At 44.7% G+C, this 21,921-nt stretch overlaps 1 protein-coding gene across 2 annotated transcripts in view; it reads left to right on the plus strand.

Moving 5' to 3' along the window:
- The window catches only part of EPS8L2 (EPS8 like 2), a 278,628-nt gene that overhangs the window by 255,666 nt on the left and 1,041 nt on the right, over nt 1-21,921 (plus strand). For both annotated transcript variants that reach the window (XM_030201298.1, XM_030201299.1), the window contains 3 exons: nt 14,007-14,148; nt 17,133-17,313; nt 20,440-20,572. In XM_030201298.1, the coding sequence (XP_030057158.1) occupies nt 14,007-14,148; nt 17,133-17,313; nt 20,440-20,572 (456 nt within the window). The remainder of the gene's footprint in view (nt 1-14,006; nt 14,149-17,132; nt 17,314-20,439; nt 20,573-21,921) is intronic.

A 21,921-nucleotide genomic window follows, 5' to 3' on the forward strand; every position in this document is an offset into this window, starting at 1 on the left:
AATCATTTATAATTTTTCATTTTACAAGGGTCACTTGCAAACAGTAATACAGAGATGACTGTACATTAATACATTAGAGGGAAACAATCTCAACTAGATAAATGGATTATATACAATTTTTCTCTTTCTTAGACCACAAAATAAATAGGGAGAGTGAAACAAGACAAGGAGATCAATTAAACAACCGTAAACAAAGAAAACGTGGTATTAACCTGATTATCCCCAGTTATTATTTATCTGAATCATTATTCCACATTGATCGTCTGATTGGCTTCTTCAAACCCAAGACGGTGTACAGTCAATTAATTTCGTTGGAAACATACTTATTGTCCAATATTAGTGGAAATAATACACCTGATTTCATTTTTTCCCCTTTAAAACCAGAAATTATTTAACAATACAAACACTTGAATCTCCAGTCCAATTCCCACTGATTAAGGTAATCCCAGTTTCGCAGGCTTCACTCCTTTTAAATTAATATACTAAGAGGAATCATTTCAGAGGAAAAAACTTTAGGAGTCATACCCGGAACTCTGGGGGAACAACAATCTCAATATTAATCATCTGTAATAATATTCATTTTGTTCAAATTTTTCTGGTCTATTATCATTTTCAAAATCTTAACCATTTCCTACTCCTGTAGAACTTCATTTGCTCTATCAATTTTTCATTCTCAAAAGATTCGATTCGATTATCCATGTGGCTCACTAATAAGATTATATCTGAAACAAAATTATTTACTACCACCGTTAGGTCCTGAAGCGCCTTCCAGATGATATTCAATGTAACCTCCACGGGAGCCAAAAACTCCAAGATGATAGCTCTTACGGGTTTAGGAGTGGCACCGCTGACACTGGTTCAGCTGTAAACGACTTCTGTTTCAGCATACACTCCTAACTCAGTCCTCCACTCCTTTGGACATGGTGATTAAATGATTCGAGAGCGATGAAGTTGTTTCCAGGTCCAAGAACATCGACGCTCCTTTGCCGGCGCTAATCAATGGACTCATCAACCCAGTCATCTGTGGGCAGCTCGTCGCACAGCGGTCCCACACTTGCTGCACAGGGGACAAAATGCTGGTCATCGGCGGCTGACCCCTCATTGTCCCCTTCCTCTCAGTTAAGGTAACTGCAAATGCAGAGAGGAAATTTCAAGTAAACAAAGACAGAACTTCAGAGAACAGCTGGGCCGTTGAGCGTACGAGCTTCAGGTCACCATCTTTCCACTCTCCCTAGTTTGGGACACTCTTTGTCTGGTTTCTCCTCAGAGGCCTGTCTGATATGGGTAACCCTTCAGCATAGCCCTCTGAGTCATTGAAACACAGAAGCCCCTCCACCACTACAAGGTGGTGTCCCTTCGGAGGGGCCTGGAACCCTTTTTAAAAATCGGTGTTACATTGGCCACCCTCCAATCTTCTTGTACTACAGACGATTTTAATGACAGGTTACAGATATCTAACAGCAGATCAGCAATTTCATGTTTGAGTTCTTTCAGTACCCTAGAGTGCATGCCATCCAGCTCAGGTAATTTACTACTCTTTAATTTGTTGATGTCTTATCATATCTCCTCTCTCCTACCTTTCAAAGTGTGCAAATTGATATCTGTAAGTCTGTCCCCCTAGACTTTGAAGTAGACTACTGATCATTTTAATAGCCATCCTCTGGACTGACTCAATCCTATTTATATCCTTTAGAAGGTGGGAAAAACTTAAAGGAATCCTGTGCAGAAGGAAGGGATCCTCAGGAGCTTAGCCTAGAATGGGTGGCAGAGCTGGTGGTTGGGAGGCGGGGCTAGTGTTGGGCAGACTTATACGGTCTGTGCTGGGGCTGGTGGTTGGGAGGCGGGACTAGTGCTGGGCAGACTTATACGGTCTGTGCCAGAGCCGGTGGTGGGAGGCAGGGATAGTACTGGGCAGACTTATACGGTCTGTGCCAGAGCTGGTGGTGGGAGGCGGGACTGGTAGTTGGGAGGCGAGGATAGTGCTGGGCAGACTTATACGGTCTGTGCCAGAGCTGGTGGTGGGAGGCGGGACTGGTAGTTGGGAGGCAAGGACAGTGCTGGGCAGACTTATACAGTCTGTGCCAGAGCTGGTGGTGGAAGGCGGGGTTGGTGGTTGGGAGGTGGGGATAGGGCTGGCCAGACTTATACGGTCTGTGCCCTGAAGAGGGCAGTACAAATAAAAAAGTAGCACATATGAATTTATCTTCTTGGGCAGACTGGATGGACCGTGCAGGTCTTTTTCTACTATGTTATTATCCAGCTTATAATCGAAAGTAATCGCTGGCTATTTCCCGACACAAATCGGGATATGGCCGGCGATTTCGCAAAAGCGGTGAAAAGCATATATTCAAAAGCTACATTTGTGATAGCTTTGCCGCTTTCCCTTCGCCTCGCCGGCGAAAGTTCAAAGGGGCGTTTTGGCAGCGAAGCAAAGGCGGAACATGGGCAGGCTTGGGCGTGGCTACCAGATGGCCGGCTTTCGCGGATAATGGAAAAATAAAACCCGGCGATAAGCAGTATTTCGCCGGGTTTACTTGGTCCTTTTATTTTCACGACCAAGCCTCAAAAAGGTGCCCCAACTGACCAGATGACCACCGGAGGGAATGGGGGATGATCTCCCCTTACTCCCCCAGTGGTCACCAACCCCCTCCCACACTAAAATTATTAAAATACAAACCTTTTTTGCCAGCCTGTATACCAGCCTCAAATGTCATACCCAGCACCCAGACAGCAGTATGCAGGTCCCTGGAACAGTTGTTGTTGGTTGCAGTGGACTGCAGACAGGCAGAGCCAGGCCCATCCCCCCCTACCTGTTCCACTTGTAGTGGGTAATGTTGAGCCCTCCCAAGCCCCCCAAAACCCACTGTACCCACATGGAGGTGCCCCCCTTCAGCCCTTAGGGCTAGTGTAATGGTGCACACTTGTGGGCAGTGGGTTTTGGGGGGGGATTTGGGGGACTCAGCACACAAGGGAAGGGTGCTATGCACCTAGAAGCTAATTTGGTTGTTTATAAAAGATGTTTGAAGTGCCCCCTAGGGTGCCCGGTTGGTGTCCTGGCATGTGAAGGGGACCATTGCACTACAAATGCTGGCTCCTCCCACGGCCAAATGCCTTGGATTTCGCCGGGTTTGAGATCGCCGGCAGTTTTTTCAATTATTGCGGAAAAACAAAAGTGGCGATCTCAAACCCGGCGAAATCCAAGGCATTTCGCCAGCCCACACCGTATTATCGAAAAAAAAGATGGTCGGCCGTCTTTTTTTGAAAATACGGTTCCGGCCAGCTGTTGCGCCGCCGCCAAAATAGATCGCCGGCGACCTATTTCGCCGGCGACGTTCGATTATTCCCTTCTATGTTACTATCTCTGGAACTAATGAAAACCCACCTGGGTGGAAGAAAGCCAAAATCTCAGAACTGCATGCATTACTCTAAATGAGGTCTCATACAGAGGCATTATCACATTTATTTTTATGTCCCTTTTCCTTTTGGCCAATCCTCTCACTTTGTACCTACGCATTCTTGTGGCTTTTTGTCATTTTTTTTCTACCTGTTGGCCACATTAAAATCATCATATATGATCACCTCCCCCCATATGCTGCTCTTCTTTTGTGCACAGAAGTACATCCTTCCCTCCTTCCCCAACTGTGCTGCTCCCTTGCATTTTTGCAGCCCAAATGCATGGCCCTGCACTTCTGTACATTAAATATTAACTGCCGTATTCTGACCATTCTTCAACTTCACTTGATCGTTCCTCATGTTAACCACATCTTCCAGTGTGTTTACCCTGTTATAGATTTTGATGTCATCTGCAAAGGGGCAAACCTGACAACTCTTTTGCAATATTGCTCACAAAAGTGTTTAAAAGAACCAAACCAAGGACTGATCTCTGCAGCAGACCATTGGTAATGTACCTTTCTTCAAAACAAACTCCATTTACTAGTGCTTTTTATCACCTCCCATTCAATCAGTTTATGACCCAGTCAGACCAAGTGCACTTGCTTTGTTTATGAGTTGCCTGTAAGAGATCATGCCAAAGGCTTTGCTGAAATCTAAGTATACTACATCAGCACTCTGCCAATCCAGCGCTCAGGTCACTCAATGAGGGTAATCAAACATATAAACGGCGAGTGACCGAACTCACTCGCAAATGCACAGTAAATACCCTGTCTGTCCCGCCCCCGCGTCAATACGTGATGACGGGGGCGGGACAGAGAGGGTCTGTACTGCGCAAGGGGAGGGACAAAACCGCCATTGCTACCGCTCCCCCCCCCCCCCAAGGTCGCCGCCGCCACCCACTTTCCACCCGGGCCGGGCATTCGCTCCGCTATAGAAACAGCGCGGGAGCAGAGCACACAGCTCAGCTGAGCTGCAGTTGGCCTTCCTTCCCTGCCTGTGTCGGGACACAGGCAGAGAAGAAGGACGGCAGCTCATCTGAGCTGTGTGCTGCGTTCCCGCGCTGTTTCAATAGCGAAGCCAGGGCCCGGCCCAGGTGGAGGGGTGGCGGCGACTCCGGGGGGGGCGTAGCGGTGACCTCGGAGGGGCAGCGGCGAGCTCGGCGGCGGGCTTTCAAACCCCCCCCCCCCCCCCCGTCCTATAGTAGCCCGTTTTTACGGGCTCAACGGCTAGTTGATTATATTCCACTGGCAAGACTTTTCCAAATTACTGTCTCAGACCCTGAAATCCCTGAAATCTGTTTCAGCAGTGTTTCCAATAATTTGCTCACAACTGAGATCAGACTAACAAGTTTGTATTTCCCAGGCTTCTCCATACTTTAACTTTTGTGGAGCTCAAAAGTGTCCTCTTTGACAGGCATTGAAGTGGAGAAAAACTTCTCTGCTTGCTTAGAAAGAAGAGAGAAGAAAGCATCTGCACAGAAGCTGTCTGACTGTGCACTCAGGTAGATTGCCCTCTATGGATATTGCTTCTACTTCCATGCACCATGGCTTTAAGAGGGCAATTTTTATAAGAGGACACATGGAGGGGAATAATCGAAGGGCGCCGGCGATGTATTTTGGCGGCGCCGCAAACAGCTGGCCACACCCGTATTTTCGAAAAAGATGGCCGGCCGTCTTTTGTTTCGATAATACGGTTCCGGCCAGCCAAATGCCTTGAATTTGGCCGGGGTTTGAGATGGCCGGCTTCGTTTTTTAGCGATAATGGAAAGTTATGTCGGCCATCTCAAACCCCGGCCAAATTCAAGGCATTTGGCCGTGGGAGGAACCAGCATTTTTAGTGCATTGGCCCCCCTGACATGCCAGGACACCAACCGGGCTCCCTAGGGGTCACTGCGGTGGACTTCAGAAAAGCTCCCACGAGCATAGCTCCCTTACTTTGGGAGCTGAGCCCCCCCCAACCCCCCCCCCCAAAAAAAAACCCCACTACCCACAAATGTACTGCACCCACTAAAACTGCTCCAGGGACCTGCATACAGCCTCTAGGACTTATTGCTGCTGTATAACTTTGGCACAGCAGTTCACACCTGAAGACTAATCTCTCTGAAAAAGTCCTTTCTTGAAATAACCACGTTTACTCACAGTTAACTGCAGATCAGAGGTTGTGCCCCACTGGCAAAGAGTCCCCTGGTACTAAGATTAGCAGTAGGTCAGAGCTGGCACAATGGTATACAATGCCCTCTTTCAGCACCATTCAAGGTAAGAACTACGTTCTCTGACGTGGGTAACACAGGAAAGGGATCTAAAACTGTCTTACAAAAATGGCCACTACCGCATGGACTACAACAGGAAACAAAACGGGGCACACTCTGACCCAGTAAGCAGGGGGAAAAGCAGAGCCTACCAACTACCAATACCTATGCCCACCACAATGCATTGCTGATGTGACTCTGCAGTGCAAATAACAGAAAAGATGCCACACTCACCCCAGAGCCACATCACAAGCAGGCAAAGGCTGTCGGAGGACAGAACACGTTCTGCTGTCATGGGGGTGGGTACGGCATTAGAGGCTGGCAAAAAAGTATTTGTAACCTGTTTTTTATGCTGGGAGGGGGTTGGTGACCACTGGGGGAGTACGGGGAGGTCATCCCCAATTCCTTCCGGTGGTCAAGTGGTCAGTTCGGCCACCTTTTTGAAGCTTGGACTTGAAAAGAAAGGGACCAAGTAAAAGCGGCCAAATGCTCTTCATCGCCAGGTTTTTTTTTTTTCCATTATGGGCTAAAGTCGGCCATTTCTTAACCCCGCCCATGTTCCGCCTTTGCGTCGCTGCCAACATGCCCCCTTGAACTTTCGCCGGCTCTGCGACAGGAAAGCGGCGATGGTGTCAAAATAGCGGCTTTCGATTATAACAATTTGGCCGCTTTTGCGAGATCGCCGGCCATCTCCCGATTTGTGTCGGAAGATGGCCGGCGATCACTTTCGAAAATGAGCTGGTTAGTTTAAGAGGGAATGTATGCACCTACTTAGGTGCTATTTTATGACAACACATAGGTGCCTATGTGTCTTTATAAAGTACTGGCATACATAGCAGAAGTCACACCTGGAATGGAGGCGCGGTATTTATTTATTTTACTTATTAGGATTTATTTACCACCTTTTTGAAGGAATTCACTCAAGGCTGTGTACAATAAGAATAAATCAAACATGAGCAATAGACAATTACAGCAGTAAAAATATTCAAATAATACAAAGTATGGCATAGTACAGTACATACAATGTCAACACAATACCTAATAGAACATTTTAATTGACAGTGTAGGGTATAAGCAAAGATGGAACATATAGATTGGTAAAGAGAGTAAGAGGAGTTAGGAAGTAAGGTGACTAAAGAAAGTTGCACATGAGGTCAGAGAGATGGTTAAATATTATCTCATCTAGGATAGGAGTGGATAAACGTCCTGCTGCAGTATGTGCAGCCTGTGTCACTCCTGTGTACTCTCTGTGTATCAGCTGTGTACATTTTAGAAAATTCAAATAAAATAAAAAAAATGACTTCAAGACCATAGCACTTGCCTGGGCTCTCCACCCCAAAGCAGATACTGTATCAGTTTTGTAGTGTAGTCTGTGAGAGCTTTCTTGTCATTCATATTTGATTGTGCACCAACTTCTCCAGCATAGAGCCAGCACAGATGTTGTTTTGTTCTCCAATCATAGTGCATATGTTCAAATTGTCATTTCCTATGCAGTAATCTTCAGACCAACCTCTGCTAAACCCTACTCCCCATTCTGGTCACAGCTACTGGAGAAGGTAGCATTCGTTCCTACAGAAGACGTTGAATGATTTTGTCGAGAGCGTCTGTAGAAATCTTATATCGGTTCAGTATCAGGAATAAGGCGTAATGCAAGCATCTCAATTCACAGATGTTGCTCATGTACTGAGGAAAAGTTATTTATCTTGAAATCTAATAGTATCTCTACTTTGTCTTGGATTCTGAACTCCCTGTAAGGCAGTCTTTACCTCCCTCTTCCCTGTGTTCAGAGAGCTCTCAATATGAACTGTCAGCTTACCCAGACCCTGATTTCATCCCATGGCAATCTTCCTTAGAGAGAGGAAATATTCCACAGGAATTCCCGCTGACTCTTCTCCTACTTGACACAAATCCCATATGACGATATCTTTTACCCAAGATACGCATAGCATATGTTGGTTTCCTTTGCTCTACAGCAAGAAGCAGAATCTTGATGCTTTGTCTTTGGCCTCTAGAAGCACCAAAGCCCACAGTAGCCATTCCAACACACAACCTCTTACATGATCAACAGTTTGTTCTGGAAAACCTCACAATCAATTCAGCCTGTCTCTAAAAAGATGGACTTAAAATATGAAGTTTAAACTGCTCTCCATGGTAAATAAAGGTCTCCTACCTGACGCACCTAACTATATTTCTAATCCATAGACTCATAATCGTTCCTTATGATCCTTCCAGCATCATTTATTGCAACTTCCCTCTCCTCCAGCATCCAATTCAATTTCACTTGTGAAACTATCAAAGCTATAAATGGCAAGTGACCGACTCACCTGCAAATGCGCAGTAGAGACTTCCCTCTCTGTCCCGCCCCCGCATCAAGACGTGATGACGGGGGGAGGGGGGCGGGTCAGAGAGGGAAACTGCGCAGAAGGGGAGGGAGGGAACCGCTGATGTCGCTACCGCTCCCCCCCCCCCCCCCCGGAGTCGCCACCACCCCCCCTTCACCCGGCCCGGGCCCTCTCTTCGTTATTCAACTTACAGCAGCGCCGAAACAGCAGCAAGCAGCTCAGCTTCAGCTCCCGTCGGCCTTCCTTCCCTGCCTGTGCCCCGCCCTCGCCGACGTGACGTCACACGAGGGCGAGGCACAGGCAGTGAAGGAAGGCCAACGGGAGCTGCTGCTTGCTGCTGTTTTGGGGCTGCTGTAAGTTGAATAACGAAGAGAGGGCCCGGGCCGGGTGAAGGGGGGGCGGGGGCGACTCCGGGGGGGGGGGGCGGTAGCGGCTACCTTGGGGGGGAGGGGACATGGGAGGTCTCAGAAGGAGGGGGGGCCTTGGAGCTGGGAGGGCTGGACTGAAGGGGGCCTTCCAGCTGGCTGGGAAGAAGGCACGGGGGGGGGCCCTTACAGTTGTGAGGGAATGGGGCCCTTACAGTTGTGAGGGAGAGCAGGGGGCCTTGGAACTGGGAGGGAGGGAAGGGGGCCTTGGGAGCTGGGGGGGAGGGCCTGGGGCCTTGGAACTGGGAGGGAGGGAGGCGGGCAGGGGGCCTTGCAGCTGGGAAGGGGGGAGGACTGGAGCCTTGGAGCTGGGAGGGAGGGACAGAGGGGGCCTTGGAGCTGGCAGGGAAGGAGGATGGCAGGGGGCCTTGCAGCTGCAACGGGAGGGGGGCCTTGGGAAAAAAAACATTCCAATACGCGCCCGTTTTAACGGGCTTAACGGCTAGTATTCTCATATGCTGCTGCTAAACTGTGGTGCACTCTACCGATTAATATTAAATCACAGCTCACACTGTCCTCCAAAAAGTCACTCAAAACCTGGCTATTTACTTGTGCTTTCTTTGCATATATTTTTTTCTCTCTCTTCTCTTGCTTTCCTTGTTTCAAAATTTATATTGTTAACTACTTTCTTTGATGCTTCTTTGCAATTAGCGGTATATCAAATGCCTATAAATTCATAAATAATCATCGGGGCTGGCCCTACTGTTGTATAACTGCATTGTTGCACATGGCCTTGCTTTCCTGCCCTTTTTGACTTATGCGAACGAGGTCCTTCTATGATTCTCTGCACATGGCCCCACATTTCTTCATGCTACACAGGCTGCCCCTGTTAACCATTGCCTTAATTCGATAAAATTTAACTTTCTTATTTCTCTGTAGTAAAGTCAGCAATGAAGAAAGTAGGGCTGCATCTCAATCAAACTTTTAATCACAAATAAATAAATAATTAATCGCGCGATTAAAGGTGTGTTTTTTATTTACTTTTTTTCCCAAAGGAGCTCCTTGTAACTCTGGGCAAGTCATGTGATTACAAAGTTTAATCAAAATGCAACCTTAAAGAATATAAAGTAATGAAAAGATAAGAAATATGAAATACAAATTGAAAAATCTAAAACAGCAGGCAGAAGAACTATAAACAGCCTTACAGTTTTCATAACCTACTTCAGAAAAGCAAGCCTAGAAGAAAGAAAAGAAGACCGAGTCAGCACGGCTTTTGTGTGGGGAAATCTTACCTGACCAATTTACTTCAATTCTTTGAAGGAGTAAACAAACATGTGGACAAAGGGGAGCCAGTTGATATTGTGTATCTGGATTTTCAAAAGGCGTTTGACAAGGTACCTCATGAAAGGCTACAGAGGAAATTGGAGGGTCATGGGATAGGAGGAAATGTCCTATTGTGGATTAAAAACTGGTTGAAGGATAGGAAACAGAGAGTGGGGTTAAATGGGCAGTATTCACAATGGAGAAGGGTAGTTAGTGGGGTTCCTCAGGGGTCTGTGCTAGGACCGCTGCTTTTTAATATATTTATAAATGATTTAGAGATGGGAGTAACTAGCGAGGTAATTAAATTTGCTGATGACACAAAGTTATTCAAAGTCGTTAACTCGTGACAGGATTGTGAAAAATTACAAGAGGACCTTACGAGACTGGGAGATTGGGCGGCTAAATGGCAGATGACGTTTAATGTGAGCAAGTGCAAGGTGATGCATGTGGGGAAAAAGAACCCGAATTATAGCTACATCATGCAAGGTTCCACGTTAGGAGTTACGGACCAAGAAAGGGATCTGGGTGTCGTCGTCGATAACACACTGAAACCTTCTGCTCAGTGTGCTGCTGCGGCTAGGAAAGCGAATAGAATGTTGGGTATTATTAGGAAAGGTATGGAAAACAGGTGTGAGGATGTTATAATGCCGTTGTATCGCTCCATGGTGCGACCGCACCTTGAGTATTGTGTTCAATTCTGGTCGCCGCATCTCAAGAAAGATATAGTAGAATTGGAAAAGGTGCAGCGAAGGGCGACTAAAATGATAGCGGGGATGGGACGACTTCCCTATGAAGAAAGACTAAGGAGGCTAGGGCTATTCAGCTTGGAGAAGAGACGGCTGAGGGGAGACATGATAGAGGTATATAAAATAATGAGTGGAGTGGAACAGGTGGATGTGAAGCGTTTGTTCACGCTTTCCAAAAATACTAGGACTAGGGGGCATGGAATGAAACTACAGTGTAGTAAATTTAAAACAAATCGGAGAAAATTTTTCTTCACCCAACGTGTAATTAAACTCTGGAATTCATTGCCGGAAAATGTGGTGAAGGCGGTTAGCTTAGCAGAGTTTAAAAAGGGGTTGGACGGTTTCCTAAAGGACAAGTCCATAAACTGCTACTAAACGGACTTGGAAAAATCCAAAATCCCAGGAATAACATGTATAGAATGTTTGTACATTTGGGAAGCTTGCCAGGTGCCCTTGGCCTGGATTGGCCGCTGTCGTGGACAAGATGCTGGGCTCGATGGACCCTTGGTCTTTTCCCAGTATGGCATTACTTATGTACTTATGTAAGTGTAAAGCATCTATAATATACCAACTGGCAAGGATCCCAGGCTGTTGGACCTGTGGAGGGTGAATTTATAAGAGGGCACCTGTACTAAGTCAGCTTTATAAATACAAGTAAATAATTATCTGACTTTATAAAACACTAGCATAAGTGGCAAAAATTGTGCCTACAATGCAGGCATGAACATATATACTTGCCCTAAAGCAGGTGTACTGAGCCAGATCGAGAAATTAAAGAATAGTATATTTATTTATTTGTAAAACTTGATATACCGCCGTGGCCTAGACATGTAGACATAACACGGTTTACAGAGTTGCAAATAAAAGCTGCAAATTTGTACATATAAATTCGTATATTTAGACATCAAATTCCAGCATTTAATTAAGGACCTGAACCAGATGGTATACACCCCAGGGTACTGAAAGAACTCAAATCTGAAATTGCAGATCTGCTGTTACTGTTGTTAAAGTGATCCGTACTACCTGAAGATTGATCTGTACTGCTTGAAGATTGGAGGGTGGTCAACGTAACACCTGTTTTTTAAAAAGGGATCCAGGGGTGATCTGGGAAATTACAGACTGGTAAGCCCAATGTCAGTGCGGAGCAAAATAGTGGAAACTATTATAAAGAATAAAATCACTGAACAAACAGACAAACATGGTTTAATGGGACAGAGTCAACATGGATTCAGCTAAGACAAGTCTTGCCTCGCCAATTTACTTTATTTCTTCAAATGCGTGGATAAAGATGAGCTGGTTGATGCATATCTAGATTTTCAGAAAATGTTTGACAGTCTGTCTTGAGAGATCCCTGAGAAAATGAAAGAGTCATGAGATAGGATGCAATGTTCTGTTGTAGATTAGGAATTGGTTATTGGATAGAAAATGGAGGGTAGGGTTAAATGGCCAATTCTCTCAGTAGAGGAGGGTGAACAGTGGAGTGCCCCAGGGAATCTATACTGGGACTGGTGCTATTTAACGTACTTATTAATGATCTTAAAATGGGAACAACAAGTGAGGTGATTAAATTTGCAAACGACACAAAACTATTCAAAGTTGTTAAATGCGTGTGGATTGTGAAAAATTGCAGGAAGATCTTAGGAGGTCTTTTACTAAGCCACAGTAGCATTTTTAGTTAGTAGTAGAAATCAGCTGGTGGTAAACACCGAGACGCCCATTATATTCCTACTACTACTATTTAACATTTTTATAGTGCTGCACAAACATAGAAGAAAGACAGTCCCTGCTCAAAGAGCTATGGGAGTTTCTGCGTTTACCGCCAGCTGATTTGTACTACAAGCTAAAAACGCTACCGCGGCTTAGTAAAAGACCCCCTTTAGGAAGTTGAAAAACCAGGCATCCAAATTGCAGATGAGATATAATGTGGACAAGTGTAAAGTGATACACCCAAGAAAAAGATCTAGGTGACATCGTGAACAATACACTGAAATCTTCTGCCCAGTGTGTGGCGGCGGCCAAAAAAGCAAACAGAATGCTAAGAATTATTAGGAAATTGATAGAAAATAAGGTAAAGAATATTATAATGCCTCTGTATCGCTCTATGGTGTGACCACATCTTGAGGAGTTATGTGCAGTTCTGGTTGAGATATCTTAGAAAAGATATAGCAAAATTAGAAAACGTTCAAAGAAGGGCCTCAAAAATAATTAAGGGGATGGAACTCCTCTCATATAAGAAAAGACTTAAGAGATTAGGACTCTTCAGCTTGGAAAAGAGATGGCTGAGGGGCGATATGATTGAGGTCTACAAAATACTGAGTGGGGTAGAACGGGTAAAAGTGAATCTATTTTTTTACTCTTTCAAAATGTACAAAAAATAGGAGACACCCAAGGAAGTTACATGGTTCTACTTTTAAAACAAATAGGAGGAACTATTTTTTAAACAACAAATGGTTAAGCTCTGGAACTCATTGCCAGAGGATGTAGTATCAGCAGTTAGTGTATCTGGATTTAAAAAAAATGTTTTACAAGCTCCTGGAGGAAAAGTCCATAGTCTGCTATTGAGAGAGATCTGGGGAAAGCCACTGCTTGTCCATGGGATCAGTAACATGAATCCTGCTACTTATTTGGGATTCTGTTAGGTACTTGTGACCTAAATTGGCCACTGTTGGAAGCAGGTCTTATGTTCATTTAGAGCTGGAATGAAGTGGTATGATTAAGAATAAAGCAGTTTCAAGGTAATTTATTAAAGGTTACAGCGCATTGTCTACTGCAGGTCCCATTACATAAAATGAGCTCTGCAGCAGATTGCATGCAATAACATCATTAGCGCACAATAATCTTTAGTGAATGATTCCTTATGCTAAACAGAAGCAGTGGATATTGTGGAGAAATGCTTCAGCCATGGTAACAGGCCACAGCCTTCTGATACGAGTGCCGCTTTTTCCAGCATTGGCTAGAAGCAGAACACCTAGTGATGGCCAAACAGAACAGAGACTGCATATTACATTAATATGTCGGTGTCATCACTAGCAAAGACTCAGGTAGTGTCTTGCAAGGTGGCCTCTGGAGGCAAGAGAGGAAATGAAGAGAGATTTCACTTGAAGCATGGGGAGGATGTTATTTTCTGGAAGAAAGTGTGAAAAATAAGAAAAGGCAAAACACCTCATCTGTAGTCAGAGCCGTAGCGAGGGGAGCTGACACCCGGGGTGGGTCGCCGCTGCGCACCCCCCCCCCCCCGGGTGCAGCACGGCGTACCCTCCTCCCGCTGGAGCGCATACCTGCGGCGAGGGACAGGCGGGAGGGCCAATCCGCCCCGACTGCACGTTGCTGGGGTGTGTCGGCTCCGCACTGGTTCACTGCTCTCTCTGTCCCGGAACAGGAAGTAACCTGTTCCGGGGCAGAGAGGGCAGTGCACCAGCACGGAGCCGACACCCCCCAGCGGCGTGCACCCGGGGCGGACCGCCCCCCCGCCCCCCCTTCCTACGCCACTGTCTGTAGTGTATCTTCAGAACCCTAAGAAATGTTTAGGCAAGGGGCCTAAGCCTGCCACATTTTTTTAATGCCCTTTCTGAATGTCTTTGTTCTGTAGTCTGGCAGCAAATACCGAGGTGATGTGAGCCCCAGAGGGATGATGGCTTCCAGCCCTAGCCACAAAGTTCCAGTCAGTTATGGTGGAGAGAAATGGGCAAGGGAATTGGCAGGACGACCCGCTTCTCAGGATGCCAAAGAGCGTAAGTGTAAAATATCACATTCCACCCCCCCTTCTTACAGCAGTCCCCTGATGAAGAGAGCGAAACACTAGACACATTAGCAGTAGGTCCGACGTTAATAAACTACACCCCCCCCCCCCCCCATTCATCAGCAGTCCCCTGATGAAGAGAATGAAACACTGGACACATTAGCAGTAGGTCCGACGTAATAAACTACCCCCCCCCCCCCTTTACTAAGCCATGCTAGCGGCTGCTGTGCACTAATGCCGACACAGCAGCTGCTAGCCCGGCTTAGTAAAAAAAGGGGATAAGTGTCTATTGGATTGTAAAAAATTGAAATATAGAGATGTTTAAGTTATTACGAAGAACTGAAAAATCTTTTTAAAAATTTTGTTTTTACAAGTTGGAATGTTGGGACCAATGACTATTGTTGGTGTGTAGCAGATAGCAAAAAAAATTATGTGCTGGAAATGCGCCACCTCTGAAGGTCTTATTGGGCTATATTTCTATATATGGCACCATAAAAAGCCGCGCTTAAAGTTAGGCATGGTTTATAGAATAACGAGAATCACATCTAGCTTTAGGCACAGTCATTTGCACCAACTGAAACGTGGCGTAAATGTATGCACCTAAAATAGGCTTTTATCGCTGTTTCTCTATAACGCGCGCATTAATATTAGGAACGCCCCTGTTCCACCCATTTCCCTCCTATTTCTGTGCCTCCTTTTTCAGATCATGCATAAATGCCTATTAAATCTAGTGCCAATTATTGCTTGTCAATTGGCACTAATTAGCTTATTCATTTAAATTGTGTGTGCAAATTGGGCATACACCCAAATTTGCACATGCAATTTTTGGCAACTTTTCATAGAATTAAGAGGATTATGTATAATTATAGGATGTTTGACTGACTGGTGTGTAAACATGATGATATTTAAAATTTGTTATAGATATATTTAAGTAGTGCCGTAGCGAGGGCGGCTGACAACCGGGGCGGGTTGCCGCTGTGCACCCCCCCCCCCCGGAGCGCATTCTTACATTGAATTAGGACGCGAGGGGCGGGCGAGAGGGCTGATCCACCCCTGTGTGCACATCGCTGGGAGCTGCGTCGACTCCACTGGTTCCCTGCTCTCTCTGCCCCGGAACAGGAAGTAACCTGTTCCGGGGCAGAGGGCAGGGAACCAGCGGAGCCCCCCTTCCTACGCCACTGTATTTAAGTAAATGAAACAGATCATTGGGATCATGCTTGAGGTTGATGAAATTGTCCCTGCGTCTATAAACCAGTCCAACTGAAATAGATGAATCATTTGTAAACATTAGAGCTGTGGTAAATCTAGTTTAATTTGCATTGTGGCCCCCTTTTGGGGGAGTAGGTCCCCTGGACTTCCAGCAGCTATTTCTACCTCACCCTAGGTCAACCGAATAGGCTGTTCCAGTCCTGTTTTCTTCCCCATCGTGTGACGGATTTGTAGTTTTGGGGGGGTTTTTTCCATTTCTCTATGAAAATCTTAACTATCAACCCATGCACACAGTGGAGAAAAGCAAGACTGGGTCACCCTGTTTGCTTAACTTTAGATGGGAGAGATGACCCCAGTTAAAGCTCAGTTAGAATCAGCCTCTAATGGACTATGGCACCATGAACCTTTATTTGTAGCTACTTTCCGGTTTCCCCTGTTTTATAACCCTTCAGCAGGCACTGTGATATTCTTGACCCAAGTGCCAAAGACTGCAGCTTTTTCTGAAGTCTAACACCCCAAATCTGGCTACTAAGTGTCATTATTTTGAGATCCCTCAACAGAGGAACTCTGAATGCTGCATGTGCAGCATACCCAGTCTGGGCTAACCACAAAATAGAAAGTGGGCTCAGAAACTGAATCCAGGTCTTGCAAGTAAAGTTTCCACTGTACTGAGGTCAAGCTGAGGAGTGGGTCAGTTCTGGTTTTGCCCTTTTGCAAGCATAGACACATTGAGCCTGCAAAAAAGTGGGAAAATGTGGGTCTTCCGTAAAGAGAAACTTGCTTCCTTCCTTACTAAAGCTCTCCAGGTCCTTTCCCCTGAAGAAGCCCCACCAGCGAAACGGGTCCGTTGGGCGGGGTAGCCCATCCTTTACGCTGCTTCAAGCTAAGTGTTTTTGCATTTTGATGTCTAGAAAGTTTTGAGTTGCACAGTGGATGTAGCATTCTTTTTATAAAAATTTTCTTAAAAAATATTTGTCCAGTATAAGGGAGGAGGTTGGATTGTGACCGATGATTGAAGTATGGTGATTCTCTATGAGTAATTTCAGCAATCTGGCTGATTATCACCTGTCTGAGGTCTTTCCCCCCCCCCCCCCCCCTTATTGATTTTTTGATATCCTACATCTGGTTACAACAGATTCGCTTATTGATTTATTGTTGGATACAAATGTAACACATAATAGGCATGGGGACTGGTATATGGGGGGGCTGCCCAGACAGAGCGGTCTAGCAAGTATAAATAGACTATAAACTATATAGAAAGGATTATATATGCAATTTATGTACTGTATATTTGTAAACCTCTATGAACCCTAATAAGGGAAGACTTGAAGTAGAAATGCATGTTTAAAGTAAAAACTGGAATATTATTCCATTCATGCTGTGCAACAAAGCCAGAACTAGATGAGCTTATTTAGGATGACCCGAGGAGGGGAGGGGGAGGTTGTTATTGTTTGTGTATCACAAACATTTGCTGATAAAACATACACACCATCTACAGATTTGACCTCTACAAATTTTGACTAATAAACTGGTCAATAAAACAGAAGTGGGAACCCAAGTCTGAAAAATGTACAAATTGTTGTTAATTAATGATAATTCTTTTGAAACTTGGTAGTCCAATAGCCACCTGCATATCCTAAGAATGCCTACAAGTGAAACCATGCCTGATGGATGCTTGTGGTCTTAACTGGGGGTTTGCATTGCATTTGGTATTTGTAAGGGTCCAAGCCTTCCCCAGTTCTTGAGTTTATGGTCCTTGATTTGCAGAACTGATCCATCATATGGATGAGGTGAACGATGAACTGTTAAAGAAGATCACCACTAAGACACATCCTCCAGCAAAGAACTACAAGGTGGAGAAGACCCAGCAAGTGTATGTGCCCCTCACTTTTGAGTCTGGCCCTGAAGAGGTGAAAGCTTGGCTGGAAGCCAAGGGCTTTACTAAAGGGTAAGTGCATCTTAGATTTATTGTCTGGAGGGCAGAAAGAGGGAGAGCTTTCTTTGGTCTGTCACATCTTACCATATTCTTGTCACATCTATGCTGTGGTGCAATATGTAGGCTTTACCTAGGGTAAAGATTAGAGGACTGTACAGCTCATCCCCTGAACTTGGATTGGTACTATTTGGAAAGCCCACAATTTGTTTAAATGTGATAGAAAACAGCTAGAGGTTAAGGGCAATCCAAATGAAAAAGGGTGGCTTCTTGGCTCCAGAGTGAGTGAAAATTAACATTTTTACTTAACAGTAATATTTAAAACATGGTGTCCCTGACAGAGGTAATAAGATCTATGATTGTGTTCTATTGGAAATCCAACCCCCAATTAAACCATTGATTCACTCTGTCTCCCATGCACATAAGAATTGCAGAAGTGATCTGCTGGGTTAGACCAATAGTTCATCAATCCAAGCATCCTGTCTCTGACAATGACCAGTTCAGGTCACTTGAAAGTACCCAGTAGAAATAGGAAAGTCCATTCCCTGTAACTCCCAGAAGTAAGTCTGTCTGGGTAATAATTGCTTCTCTCGTTATCTAATGACACCAAAACAACAGTTTTGCAGAACTCAGAAACTACAAGAAAGTTTGAGCATACATGGGAATGCCCACAGCCAGCCACGTGTAAGCTACCTCAGTTATTGTATGTCAATACTAGTGTTGGAACATGTTGTGTGAACAGCTCATCCACATGTTTTTATTCCATGTAGTGTTTTTTTTTTTTTGTTGAGAAGAGAGACTCTTTTATTCCCTTTTTCTATAACTCTTTTTTTCTGGATCCAGCTCTATAGATTTGAACAAAAAAGCCTCTTTCACTTTCCTTATCTTACTACCTTGTCAAGATTGAGTTCAACTTTCCATCTTCAATATTTAGCATGGCAGATGACCCACAAGCAGGTTTAAAAGATGCTTAAAACACAGCAGGAAAACTCAGTTTTGGGTATTTGTGGGGAGGATGAGGTGGGAGTTAGAGAGAGCTCTGGAGAGCTTGGGGGATAGTTGGGAAGGGGTGGGGGAGATGTTCTCTTTCTTTGGTTACAATTGGTGGAATTTTGTTTCAGGGGTGGGTTCTTCTTTTTCCTTTTTCTCCTCTTCATTTTCTTATCACTGGTGAGCACCGTTGCTATGGAGGAAGATGAAGGCAGGGACGTCCTCCTGGAAGTCATTTTTTTTTTCTGGAACACTCTTCCTTGACGCCAGTGCTGACAGGGGAGATGTCTTGGAATGTCTGTGGTATCACCTTGCCTGTTAAGAATAGTAAGATCTTACAGGCGTTGCACAGGCAAAACAGCCACATAGCAATGTTACAGAAGATGCACTTGAATGGCATTGAACACAAGAAGTTGTGTCATTGGGGTTCCAGGGGTGATCTGGGAAATTACAGACCGGTAAGCCTGACGTTAGTGCTGGGAAAAGTAGTGGAAACTATTACAAGGCCTCTGGGGACAGGGATCATAAGAACATAAGTATTACCATACTCAGACAGACCCAGGGTCCATCATGCTTGTTTCCAAAAGTGGCCAATCCAGGTCACAAGTACCTGGCAAGATCCCTAAAGAGTAAACCAGATTTTATTTTGCATATTCCAGAACTACTTGGGATTTTTCCCAAGTCCATTTCAATGGCATATGAACTTTTCTGTTAGAAATTTGTCTATAAACATTTTTTTTAAATCCTGCTAAGCTAACCGCTTTTACCATATTCTCTGGCAATGAATTCCAGAGTTTTTAATAACTTGTTGAGTGAAGAAGTATTTTCTCCGATTGGTTTAAAATTTACTATTTAATAGGTTCTTTGCGTGCCCCCAAATCCTTGTAATTTTGGATAAAATAAACAAGTGATTCATATCTATCCAGTCAACTTCACTCAATATTTTATAGGCCTCTGTCATATCTCCCCTCAGCAATCTCTTCTCTAAGCTGAAGAGCCCTAGCTTCTTTAGCCTTTCCTCATAGTGAAGTCATCCCATCCCCTTAATCATTTTTGTCACCCTTTTCTGTACCTTTTCTAATTCCACTATATCTTTTATGAGATTCAGTGACCAAAATTGCACACAGTATTCGAGGTATGGTTGCACCATGGAGCGATACAAGTTAATTGGAAATAGTTATTTACAAACAGTACTGGGACTAGGGGACACTCCATGAAATTAACTAATAGTAAATCTGAAAAACATTTAAGAAAGTAGTGGGCCAATATTGAGCCGCCGTAGTCAGTGTTTTTATAATAAAGGCCAGTCATTGCTGCTAAAATAAATCTGGATATTTGGTGCTTATATCCAGAAAGGGTGGTCAGTGTCGGCGCTATCCAGACAATGGTGAATTTAAGCCCATTATCCAGATAGCTAATTGGAATAAAGTTATGGCAACTTTTTTACTGTCCTCACTTTATGTTCAGATAGTTAGCCAGTTTGTAGACTGAATATCGCTGCTAGCCAAGGACTGCCTTTGTTCCACCCATGGACTGGCATGCCACCGGGATAGTGCCAAAGTGGTTTGTTAAAGTATTCAGTGGCATTATCTACATAGGACTACTGAATATCCCATATAAGTGACCAGGATATTCAATCGCACTATGCAGACATTGCTTCTGAATATCTTTACAAACTTCAGCACTGCCCTGATGCTACCTTGATCTGTAACAATCTCTGCTGAGGGCTGCTGTGCTTCCCAAGGCTGTCCCCAGGTGCTGCAGCCAGTGGGAACACCCTGGGAGCCCTCTGCATTCGGGCCCTCTCTGATCTGTTCAACCTCAGAGAGCATTTAACTCCAGCATGGTCTGAGCCCCGCCTCTCTGACTCAGCCTCAGCAGACTAGTGCCACCTGCTGTAAAGTGGTTGAACTGCACAGTGAAGAAGTGCTCTTCACTTATACTATCCACTGTCTCACACCTAGTTAAGTTAGTATGATAATTTCTTGAGATCATGGCAGTTCTGACCTGGTCCTGGATGCCTACTACTCCCCAGCACTTTGGGAAACCGGGGCAGGTCCTGACAGCTGAGAAGGGTGGAAGCTGGGCCAGAATACATGTTAGAAGGAGAAGTTAAGGTTTTTAACTGTTTTACTGTTTGTGTTTCCATAGGACAGTGGCACAGCTGGGTATCCTGACAGGGGCACAGCTTTTCTCCCTTAACAAGGATGAACTAAGGAAAGTGTGTGGAGAGGAAGGATCCCGGGTATATAGCCAGACCACAGTGCAAAAATCTCTGCTGGAGGTAAGAGAGGCATTCCAATCCCTCAACAGCACAAGTGACTTTCCTTTGTTATTAGTGCAGTACATTGCATTGGTTAATCGCCTTTTGTCAATGTTATCGGTGCAGTGTATGTTTCTACGGTAAATCCACACCTTTTGGTGCTTCAGCTCTGGGGGATACCATAGGATCAGTTCTGTGGGTGCCAATAGGTGTTGAGCCCCTTCATTTTGTACAGAGATAGGTAATTTTGTATTGTGTTTGGCACCCCTAATCACTTTGAAATATTATGACCAATGGTGGTGGGAGGGGGGGGAACAGTTTTGCTACTCTCTTAATATACAAATATAAGAGAATATAATCCCCTGGATTCTATAAAGAGTGCTCAAATTTGCGTTCCCACATTTGGGTATGACCCTGAGATGTGCTTGCAACTAAACTGGGTAACTATCCAATTAATGTCAATAATTGAGTGCTAGCAATCAATTATTGATCTTAATGGGCACCAATTTGGATTTCCACATGCATCTTGGTATAAGCTGTTCTATAAACACTGCGCACCCAAATCCCATAGCACACAACCCTAAAGGGGGTGTGACCATGATAGGGGCATTCTGGGAAATTTGCTTACAGTGTTACAGAATACTGTGGATGTGCTCTGAAATTGGGCACCTGGAATTACACCTGGTTTCAGCAGGCGTAAATCCTGGCACCCAAATTTGGGGGCGAGAATTGGAGCTACATGCTATTCTATAAAGGATTCTCAACTCGGAGTGTCCTTTATAGAATAGCATTGGGCGCCAATATTTTCTAGCGTCCAAATTTGGGCACTATTTACTGGATTTGGTTCCATATGAGTTTTGATTGTATGTATGTTTTGATTCTAACATGCTTAGATTTTATAGATAAGGTGGGATAGAAATGTGTTGAATAAAATAAATAAGAGTTGCTGTATTGGGTCAGACCACAGGTCCATCTAGCTCAATATCTTGCTTCCAACAGTGGCAAATTCAGGCCACAAGTACCAGGCAGAATCCCAGAAAGTAGGAAGATTTCGTGCTACATACTAGCAGCACTATGATGTAATAGAATCCTGAAATTTTCCAAAACCTGACCTTTATGGTAAATGGAGGGAGTGATAAACATAACTGAACACACGTTTAGAAAGAGACCTCTTTACATTCTCTTTTCAATGTAGGGTGGGGAGGGGAGCTGGGGGATTAAAATGTGGGACATAGTTGGGAAATTTGTCCAAATCTTTTTTCAGACTCCAAAGCCAGAGCAGTGGGGCTGTTGTGCTCCAGGCAGCCTGTGGAAAGGAGGAAAGGAGGGGGTGAGCCTTATACAGAGTAGAGAACAACCCTTCTGCTTCC

This window comes from Microcaecilia unicolor, chromosome 4 (genome assembly GCF_901765095.1).
Source record: "Microcaecilia unicolor chromosome 4, aMicUni1.1, whole genome shotgun sequence".
Taxonomy (NCBI): domain Eukaryota; kingdom Metazoa; phylum Chordata; class Amphibia; order Gymnophiona; family Siphonopidae; genus Microcaecilia; species Microcaecilia unicolor.